Consider the following 11,758-nt stretch of genomic DNA (forward strand, 5'->3'; position numbering starts at 1 on the left):
CACACACACACCCTCTCTCTCTCTCTCTCTCTCTCTCTCTCTCTCTCTCTCTCTTCGGAAAGAGGCCTTCACCTAGAAGCCTTGACAATGCGGTCGGTGCACCACATATTATTATGCACGCACCTTGCAGCGGCATGCCGCTGTAGGCCCGATAAGGAAATCGCGGGACCAGTCGATAGCTAATTGACCGAACGTTACAGTTACACGGTCACGTCGTACGAGACTTACACCGAGCCGGTCGTGGTGAACACGTTCACTTGGTGCCTGCAAATTCCCCCGAGGTGCCCGAAGACACGGACCGAATTACGGCTGCGATACCGCTTAAAGGTGAGTCTCGTAAAATAAGTCGCTGTTCATTGTTTCACGAACTTTGATCGGAGCTTTCCTTTGTTCATACATGAAACAGTATGAGCATATCAGACACTAATTATTTTATTTATACTCGAGCGCTCCAAATAACATGCTTTAGATAATTTTCTCGCGCAAACGAATTCGCATCGATTAGTTCGGTAATAGTTATGTATATTAATTATCTATCTATTAATCTTTTCTTTTATTATATCCAACGGCATCTTTCTAAGTCTTTTTCATTCCTTAGTCAAATATAGGGTACTAAATGTATTTTTCAACATAAACAAACGGCACTCTAAATAATCTTTTCGCAGAAAAGAAGATTAAATACAGAAATATCAGTGATAATGTTAATAGAGTTAAGCAGCTTTGCACACTTATTACTCTTTCTAATGCTTCTCCGCGCGGTAGATTTGATGGTATCTCGAACGAAATGTATTAAAGGCTTATGGAGACAATTCATTAGCACTAGACGCGCCGTTATTCGTGACGGGAGAGTCTATTTTCTCCGGCAGCCGTACAAGGATTCGACGTGAGTATCTACGCAGGCAATCTCGCTAATTTTATTGCCTATCCATCATCAGCGGACTCAACGGTAGCGGCGGCTCCGCTAGATTTCGTAAGCTCTCGTGACGCCGTGGAAAAGTGCTATTTTCCCAGGCTGCTTAAAGGGATAGAAAAATCCGCTGATCTTGCGCAACAAAAGAGTTTACCATAAGCGCGTCAGGTCGGTCTCGCGGGTATATATAACGAGTATGAGCCATTATTCCATTGTCAAATGTCTGCAAACATTTGTGCGATTTGACGAGATCTCCATCGCGTTAAGTATTCGATTTAATCGGATTTACGACTTAAAATTTTCACGTATTGACGTACACAGGGAGACAACAGCGGACCATCCATCAAGCAACGGCAATCGAGAATCGCATTGTTATGTTTGATCAAACAAAAATTTTCGAAGAGAGAGCGCCGTCACGACACAATGAGACTGTAATTTATTCTAACACTGGCAATTGCATCACGGAAGAAGTTACATAAGCTCGCATTTCCACGCCTCGTTATAGAAAAATGTCGTTTCCCAGGCGGCGCGAATGGAAAACGATCGGTCGGGACACACTTGGAGCACTTCGCCCCGTTAAATCGTGTAACGCTCCGTATACATAATGCAATAAAACAAGTTGCCTATTCTTCCGCTTTTGCCTCTTATTCGCTGTCCTTCTTTTGTACGTCCTTGTTTGGCATCTCCTTCTTTCTCTCTCCCCCTCTCTCTCTCTCTTTCTCTGTCTTTGTCTCTTTCGCTTGCTGCCTGCCGGGCCGATCCGGGCTAATTGCAGGGAAAGTCCGCATCAACCACGACCGTCCGATTAAGCAAATAAATAAAAAGAATGTGAAAATACACACGAGATTGAGAAGGAGAAAGAGAAGAAGAGGGGAGGAGGCAGCGACGAGTTGCAGCTGCAATTACGCGTCGTGAAATGCGGAATTGACGAATCGCGCCGAAAGAAGGTAGAACCTGTCCTGGTCGGCATTACGAAACGATCCAGAAGCGGGCCATTAGCTGAAAAAGACTTCGCACGGCGTCTCGATTCCTCGGGAAAGGAAACGCCCGGAAGTCGACGATTTGCGAGACGCATTTAACTCGACGCATCGTACACTCGACGCCGACGTGTCTGCGATACGCGTCGCGCGATAATGGAATAATTTTCGCCGGTAAGCACAGGCGAAGAAACACATCGTATCCTCGTCGCGCGACAAGCGACGATTTTTCCTGCGCATTCAATCGCAAACGACGAAATAGACAAACGATATACTCGAGAGCAACTACCTTAGTAGAAATTGAATCACGTCGGTGTCTAGCCACGAAATAGTAAATTTGTATCTAACATCACTACTAGCCAGTAATATCTCTTCTATCGCTCACTTCTCCTGGCTAGTAATAAATAAGTTAGTTGACGATTAAACAAGCAAAATTACAGTTATGAACTGAAAAAAAGAATTTCAAAAATTGCAAAATTTATTGTAATCATAGTGCAAAATAATGAAGAAAGTAATTTGGAGCACGTTTCACTTGAAATGCTCGCAACGCACTTCACCGACACGAGTCATCCTCACCATATGCCATTTTGAAGAGCAAGTAGCTGCACTTTATCTTCTAGGAACACTGATATTTTAGAATAGCGTCATCTATCATATCTACTCTATTTGATATACAAGGACCAGAAACTACTACAAACCCGATTCCGTATTTCAATGAATAATCAACTAGCAAGGAATCAGCAACGAGCAGAATTAATCTAACCTATACTAGCTAGCTACTAGCCTTTGATTCAGGCTAGTTACATTTCTACTCCGGTGGTATGCTTAATCGATCTCGGGTGTGTCTCGCAGTGCGATTCGGCGCGATTCGATGGTAGTCGATCGTCGGGTCTGCTTGTAACTTAATGAGAGATCGACAGCAAGCCTCTCGATTATCGGCTTCAATTAAGACGGGAATTATCCAGGCGCGGACGTAATAAAGTCGATGTGAAATCTCGCGTTGATTTACGGCGGTATGCCGGGCCACACGATAACGCGCACGCGAAGCGAGCTTAACGACGGGTTGAGACGTGACGCGCGTGTGTTGTGTAAACAGAGTGTCGGTCCACGACGCGCGCGCGAACGGGAACGCAACTGATACCAAAAATACCACGTGCCAACCGGACGAAACATCTTTCATCGTCGTTTACGTTTCCGAACGAATCAATTCAGCACGGATTAATGCTCGATCAAATTCTCAGTTTTATTTTCAGAGTTTAATTTTTGATATTGTACACGAGGAAAAATTTGTCGGGCTCCAACGTTCCTCTTTCTATCACGTTCTTCTCCTATCGTGTTTCTTTTAAGAGAAAAAAAAGGATACAGAAACATACAATATTACATAACATTTTGTATCTATTTATAACGTATACACTGTAAAAAATATTGGTTACGTATACAGTATGTAAACAAATGTTCCACTCTAAATTTTGTGTCGAAAATAACTCATTCATATGTTCATTCGTGTCTTATTTATATTATGTACTAGTCTATACATAATGTAAATAACACACGAATGAACATATAAATGAGTTATTTTCGACACAAAATTTAGAGTAGACTTTTTGGAACGTTTGTTTACGTACTGTGTACGCAAGATTTTTTACAGTGTACAGCACTCGTTAACACGTTATCGCGGTATTGTAAATATGTCAAAATAGATCATTTTGATACTTTTTTTGTCTCTTAATGAAGCAGTTATGAACTATCCTTGTATCTATGTCGACTTCAATTCCCGAAAGCCATTTCACGGAATTACAGGAGAGAGAAACTCACACTTTCTCATAGAAGTCGATGATAGTCGAACAAATCGCCCGTCTGCCAATTAAATTAACGAGGCCTCGGAATCTCTCGCCCGGCTTTAAAACTTGCGATACATACATACACGATACGATACACGCGCACATGTGCGTATGTGTGTATGTATACATGTGTTGCCACGTTCGCGAATCGAGCCACCTCGGCCGGAAGTGAAATGATCTCTCGATCTTCATAAGCGTAATTATGCGTTGCATAATTGCGGTATATGGTATACACGACCTCTATATATCAAAATCGGAAGAAAACGATCAGCCTAAGGTCAGAAGCACACAGAAAAACGCAAAACTTAAGCGGTAAACAAATCAACCAATTACAGTGGACGATTCTTTTTACTGTTCATTATCAATTGTTATTGATCAACTTTCTTACCGCTTACGTTTTCCTGTGTGTTTGGGCCCAAAAATAGAAATTGTGCACGAGGCGTTCCCGCGCTGCCAAGACGAGAGAACACGTTTATAACGCGCGTGTATGAAAGCACATGAAAGGTAGCGTGCGCGTGTATGTACGTGAGACAGTGGCGCACTGCTCATTACGTGGACAATGAACTTATTTCGTACGGCTCATGAGAAAGAAGGAAATTTCACCATTATCGATAACGCGTTACGTACATTACGATAATCATCGTTCTCTTTTGCAAGAACCGCTTTCCTTGCTGTGCGCACACGTCGTTGAAAATATATTTATTTGTTTGTTTATTGACTCATTTCTATTATATTTTTTATATTTGATTCTGTACAAAGCGTATGTTTCCGAAGAAGGAACGATTCGTACGTATATACAAGCGATTACTGTTCGATGTGTGTAAATTTAATTTTGAAGGATATTGAAACGCCCATTGCCAAGTGGAAAAATAAGATAAACGAGTGACTTCGCGATACACCTAATATAAAAACATCGAGTGCAGAGCGAAATCACGAGTAAATTATCTTGTGCAAACAAGAAGTCTCGTTCGCCCCAACATTGTATAATGTTTTACTATGCTTATAATGCGTTCACGAGAGTGCAGCCGTTCGGTATACTTCGAAATAATACGTGAAACGAGATTGTAAAGCCCGCACGTTAATTAGCCGATCGGTTAGAGATCGCTTCCGCTTTCGCTGCCGGGAGCTGCGCTAAAAAGTTATTTGCATAATACGCGCCTAATCGGCGAAACGTGTTGAAGTGATCACGAGAATGGTTCGTTTTAATTAATTTCGCGATCCAGCACAAATATTTAAAGTGAGATCGCTCGTTTTAAGCCACTATCGATCCACTTTGATCTTTTCAAAGACCCCGTCTTGTTAAACGCGCTAAACATACGACCACTTGTGCGATAGTATCGCAATGTAAAAAAAGAATTGTGTATAGCAGATACCTCAGTCAGCTTCGCCAACTTTGCTTCTTGCGATCGGCTTGGGATTCGCGTGATCTTCGTGACTTCACCGAGTCAGACAGTCGAACGTAGCCTCAGTTTATTAGCATACTATGACACGACCATTCAAACGTTGCACCGTCACCATGCATGTCTACACGCAAAAAAAAAGTAAACATTTTTATTTGGAAAAAACGTCTTAATTTTTGACAAGCAAATTTTAAAATGATATCACACAGTATTATGCGAATATAAGTAACTTATATCAACACATTTTATATGTGAGAAGAAAAATACTTTTATTATTCAAAAATAATTTTCGCGAATGAAAAGCACAAAATATTGAATATGATGTTCTTAAATGTCAAAAGAAGATACCATTGCCGTTAAAATGATTATATTATACAAGAAGAAAATTAGTTTTTTTTAAGAGATTATCGTAACAACCAAATAAAATTATAACATTGTTGAAATTCAACACTTTAAAATCTTTCTAACGAAATTATATATCCTTGCGTATATATGAAACACCCTTTTGCTATCAACGGGACATATACCCTCACCATTATTATTAATAATTTTAGCTACCAACGGGACATATAACCCCACTATTATTATTAATAATTTTATTCAATTGAATAAACAGTGCTTTTGACATTCAGAACACATTAGCTATCACTCTACTCGTTATGTTGGACAAATATGCTCTCCCAAAAAGTCCCAGTGAGACATCAGTGCCTTGGCATTATCCCTTTGGTGTCAAACAAAAAACTTTTAATTTTATTTGCTATAAATTACATTATATATATTAACACGTTGACTGCCACGACAATTTTCAGGATTCCGATCTCAGAATTTGATTTAATCATATTATATTATTCAAAACTCTAATTATAATACATAGTAATCACCAAAAAGCATACAGAATGTTTGCTTGTTGATTTTCACTTTGAATAAATTTTTTATGATTATATTTTCTGTTCATGTATGAATAAATTTTCTATTTATATAAGCCAGTCTTGATTTTTTGTTCTTATCCCAGAAGCCATCTATTCTTAGTTACATTTATATATCACGAATTTAATTAGCTGCATGAAAAAAGCAGGTCAAAGAACTACGAGATAAATCGTAGCCCTACCCAAAAAGGCCAACTACGATTTATCTCGTAGTTGGCAGTCAACGTATTAAAATGTTTAATGAAATGAAAATAAAAAAATATTGTATCTTTAAAAAACAAAATTCATAGCGAAGGGATTAATTTGAGTATATTAATATTGAGTGGATATTAATTTCATTTTTGTGTACACAGCAGATTTACTCTAAAAAAACGACCAATCTCATGATCATTTTGAGAGCTATACGAAATACACGTAATTCCGAGTTTTTGTCAATAAAGATCTACATACATATAGACACAACATCGGGGCGTTATATATTTTATTCAGAATATTACTCTCCATTGTTTGCCAGTAACGTAAAAACGACGCGACTGACTGCGTGTAAACGAACGGAACTCGATGACGACGTGAATTCGCATGCGTAGGTAGGTGCCGTTGTGGACGTAATGTTTGCCACCATACCGCTAATTATCGGAGGTGTTCCTAGGAGGAGTTAATGAACGTGCGAGCCTTGTAACATAAAACTGTAGCGCTATTGCGAAGGCGCGAGTAACATCACAAACGCGAAGAATCGCTCCAAGTGCACAATTCGTGCGAATCACTACTTTTCTCTTTTTTTTCTTTTTTGTCTAATCTCCGTCATTGAGAAAAACAAGTGACCACTTCGTGGGAGTTATGGGGGAACTAAGTCATGAGACGGGAACGAAGCTGGAATCACGGAGGTAACGCGCGCCGTTAATTGAATTGCGAGGGACTAGAAGCAGGCGCGGGATGCGAAACAAAGATGTAAACCGTTGAAGTGAAAATAAGAAGAAAGGAAAGTATAAGCTTGTGAATAATGTAGTGATAAGTGCAATCGCGATGGAACAATCAGTGTTGCAAAAACACTTCAAAGCGGGACGTATCGTCGCGTGTAATGTGGTTGGCATTTATCATCACTGCGTCGTTCAGCAGTATGCACTCGATAAGAACATGAGCGGGATAACGTAACGAGCGAGAATTACTCGCGTTCGACGAGTCGAGGTCGCCTGGGCGTTTTTTACGTTGCTGGAAAACACCTGAATTGCACAACTTTTGGGTAGTAACGCGCACCGACACGGCACAGGTCGGCAAAAGTCTTAAGCCACGCGTGTCCCGCGCATTTAGAAATCGGAATAATGAAGGTCCATAATTTGTAACGTCAATCTATTCTCCCTGAACACGCGTCAAATTGCGAAATCGTAGAGATCTGCGATCTACTGAACGCAGCGGTGGAAATTAAAAGTTTACTTAATTAGTTGTTTCCTGCGTTGTCGATCGAGACATCGAAGCGTGCAGAATTGGCGTAATAAAGACGCGTTAAAGAAGCGTTGCACGTTTTCCAGACTTTGCTCGCAATTAAAAGTACAGGAATGTGACGCGATCGTCACCGTGAATGCGACGCGAACGACGTAATATAATATAACGTTTGCACAGAGAAAAACGAACAGCTCGACACGTAATTCACGTTCGCGAACGTGAGTTTTCACGCGTGTATCCACCCGCGACGAATTACGTCACAGGACTTTCGTTCGGGCCTGCGACGCTCAGTTTTCGATGCCCTCTCTCCCATCGTGGATCGTACATAAGATCGTTTCAGAATTAATGAGTGACACCGCCCATAATTACATACGCAAGACCGGAAATATTAACGACGATAAAGAAAATTATCGACAATTGTTGGAAATGATAGTGATATTATACGCTTCCCCAATGTGATGATGAATTTAGATCTCGATGTAGATACATGTACACTGAGAGAAGGATTTAGTAAATATTATCAAAATTTGGTTACTATTACTAAAAGGTAGACGTAAATATAGCGGGCCAAAGCTATGGCAATACTTATTAATTAATTTAGCTCTGTAAAATAAATTATTTATTTGATAGAAGTAAAATTTATTTGCTTCCAGAATATATTTGGTAAATAAAACTTATTGAATAGTTGAGCAAAATAAGCGATTTTGTAATAGTTACAAAATTTTTGGTAGGTTCAACCAACCATCTGTAATAATAGATATTGAAACGATGTAATAGCTGCAAATGAATGAATTTTTCGTTGTGCTGCAACAAAACATACTTATACTGGTAACAAAATAGAACTCGTACCTATTGAATCTTTTATTACATAGGATATAACAATTTCATAACGATTATCAAATATCTGTTCATAACTGTAATATATTTCATATTAAATATTTAACATTAAGTAACTATTACTAAATTATTTAATTGATGTTACTATATGAAATGTCATATCCCGATCTATTAAATATTTGATAATTATTATCATATTTAGTATTAGTTACTAAGGATTCAAAGGTTCTGTAACTAAATGCAGTTTGTTATAGTTACCAGTCTTTTCTCTCAGTGTAATAACATCTCGTGGAATGTGTGTTCCTTCAGACGGAGGAAAAGTCAAGGACCGTGGAGGAATGCTGCAACGGATACAAAAAACTGGTGATTCATGACGACGCGGACGCAAGGTGTTTGCCGCTTTGTGAAAAATGCCTGGCGGGCAAGTGTGTCGCACCCAACGAGTGCCAGTGCAATCCTGGATATCAAGGCGACGATTGCACCCGTGGTAAGACGAAAATAATGTTCATCATGTGATGTATACTCACGTTTTCACGCCTATACGTTGCACTTTGTCATATTTATAACCTGACTTTCTGATATTTACGCGCATTCCGTGAAAAAGACATAATAAGAGAAAATAAAAGGCTGGTGACTTCTCGTTCTACTTGTACATTCAGCTATATTTTGTTTGAATGGTGGGTTGCAAAATGGTTTAGATACTGTGAAGTTAGAAGTGCACACGGAAAAAAAGGTTTGGTTGATTTAACCAAATATCTGGTCGAATATGAACGATCCAGAAATTGAAGTAATCCGAATTCTATTTAAGTTAACAAGATTTTTGGTTGACTTAAACAGAATTCGTGTTACTTTAATCGGAATTTCTGGATCGTTTATATTCGACCAGATATTTGGTTAATTCAACCAAACCTTTTTTCCGTGTACCAAACTGTCAAAATCACGGGTTAATCTCAACAGACTTACGTAATAATAATTATTATAAGGATATATATATATATATATATAATATAGGTATATATAAGGATATATATAAAGATACTAAACAATAATAAATTATACTAATATTAATAATAATTAATGAAGTAATTATTGGGCAAGCTTGTCATACACTCACACATACAATAATGACACTCTCAATTTTAATAGATTGGTAAGCTGCCAATTTCATTGTTTCTAAACCATTTTGAAATTGTTTTCTAAATATACCTCAAATTATTTTATGAAGAAAAAGCTTTTCTTACGAGTTGTATGAGAATTCCTACGTTATTTCGCACTCTTATCGATCGACAGTTATGATTAAGTCATTATCAATTCCATCCGCCTAATATCATCTTCAATGTGAATATACGATGATGATATTGTTATAAGAAAGCAGCAATAAAATTTTCAAACATTATTCAAACAAATTTCTGGACTAATGGTATTTGTGCAAAACATGCCTATCGAACCAGACATGGTAATGTTCCATATAATTAAGTGCTAATAGATTGCTATGACATTTAAAAGGGGGAATGTATGTAAACTAAGACTGTAAGAAAGATGTAAACTAAGATTATGAATATACATGCGAAATGGCGGACCTAAAAGAATTCACAAGGTCTAAATGCTGCGCATCATTGGCGAAACGAATCCGGTTCGAAGACAAGTGTCTCGGGGTTAAAATAAGCAATTCATAACTCGGCGATTTTGAAACAAAATTATAACCGAAACGAATAGCCGTGCGAAACGCAGCGTCGCTGAGGAATTTCACGCCCCATGAAACGGGTTGACCTTCTACGATCGCGAGAACGCACATATGAAATAGCTATTTTAAGTATCATTTCCATATGAATCATAATAATCACATTATTCGTTATTTCAGCACAGCGCATCTCGTTAAAGAACAAGCATCAGCTTACATGATAGCACGCTCGCAATCGTTACGAAATAATACAGACAAAGAACTATAAAGAAGTTAGCCAGTGTAAATTAATTTATCGGTTTTTCACCGTGGAATGTGCACAAGCCAGAAAATCTTTGAAGACTTACAATATTAGATTAATCCAGATTATTAACCGTAATTCACACATACAAATTAATATTATTTTCTTATTTCCTCTCACAGATAAATATCCTATTAAATGAACATGTGCCAATGATCGAAACATTAATAATATATTTGTATCTAATATTTCTAAAAAGAAGTTTTTGAAATTTTATTAACAAATATTTCTTTACGCCAATTTATAATATTATTCAATGAACATTCAATCACTGAGTCTATATTATTCGGTATTCCGGATATAATTCAATTGTCAGTTCAATTATCGATATAATCGGAATTGTCTGACATTTCGTTAAAATTATAATTAATTTTTATTCATTACTTTATTTCTTATTATTTTTCGATTGCTGACAGACCAAAGTAACATGTAAACATTAGTTTCGTTAGTAATTCCATTAATTATTTACTAATAAAAATGTAAAACATGTACTTGTTTACTAGTTCAGTCATTAGAACATTTGTCTAAAGCAATAATTCAAATTTGATAACATTAGTCGATCTTGAACTAATGTTTTGTTAGTTGCGAGTCGAATCGTCCATGTTTGTATTGAATTGTCCATGTAACACTTGTCTTCGAACCGAATTCGTTTCGCCAATGATGCGCAGCATTTAGACCCTGTGAATTCTTTTAAGTCCGTCCATTATCTTATTTCGATTTCCTTGGGAGCCTCTTCAGCTTTTCGTTATACGAGCTCCCATGCGTTCAATAGATAATAATAAAACGATTTATATCGTTGTCAAACAAGTAGAAGTCGCAGGTTGCACGCAAGTGTTGCGTCAACGCGATCGGGGAACGCTTCGAAAGTTGCGGAAGCCCGGAAGTTACGAAGCCGCTACTTTCCCGCGAGCGCCCGAGAAGGTCGTGGGCGGCAAGGAGTCGATCAGATACGACATCCGACATCGCGTAACGCAATCGCGACGTTAATACTTTATAAGAGACACACTCGCGGTGTATGGTAATCATTCGCGTTTATCATTTCGCGAATAAAGTTCGCAGATGCGATTCGACAGACCCGCTATGTGATTTCGTTCGTCCGCAATTGGGAAACATTTAATTGCACGCATTTACATGAGAGTTGCGCCACCACAGTCATCTTGAACTATCGGCCGTAACTGCGTGATGTTTTAACATAGTAACCTGAAATGCGAAATTCGAGATAGGCACGATTATTTTGCATACGATCGCATATGCCAGATTGCGAGGTGAAGAAGCGTGTTTCATTGCGTCGTGATATTTAAAGAGCTTGTGTTAGCTTATACTAAAATGCTTAAAACTGTACAAGCATTTATCGTAAAATTTAATATCGTTTAATTTTGCATACATAATCTTATGGTGGAAGGGACATAGAGAGAGAGAGAGAGAGAGAGAGAGAGAGAGAGAGA

The 11,758-nt window shown here is 38.3% G+C and overlaps 1 protein-coding gene across 3 annotated transcripts in view; it reads left to right on the forward strand.

The window, feature by feature from the left end:
* LOC116841778 overlaps positions 1–11,758 on the forward strand; it is a 21,395-nt gene that overhangs the window by 4,821 nt on the left and 4,816 nt on the right. For all 3 annotated transcript variants that reach the window (XM_032810130.1, XM_032810128.1, XM_032810129.1), the window contains exons 4-5: positions 201–327; positions 8,641–8,818. In XM_032810130.1, the coding sequence (XP_032666021.1) occupies positions 201–327; positions 8,641–8,818 (305 nt within the window). The remainder of the gene's footprint in view (positions 1–200; positions 328–8,640; positions 8,819–11,758) is intronic.

This window comes from Odontomachus brunneus, unplaced genomic scaffold (assembly GCF_010583005.1).
Source record: "Odontomachus brunneus isolate Ranch 3 - 2012 unplaced genomic scaffold, Obru_v1 Obru_scaffold_018, whole genome shotgun sequence".
NCBI classification, from domain to species: Eukaryota; Metazoa; Arthropoda; class Insecta; order Hymenoptera; family Formicidae; genus Odontomachus; species Odontomachus brunneus.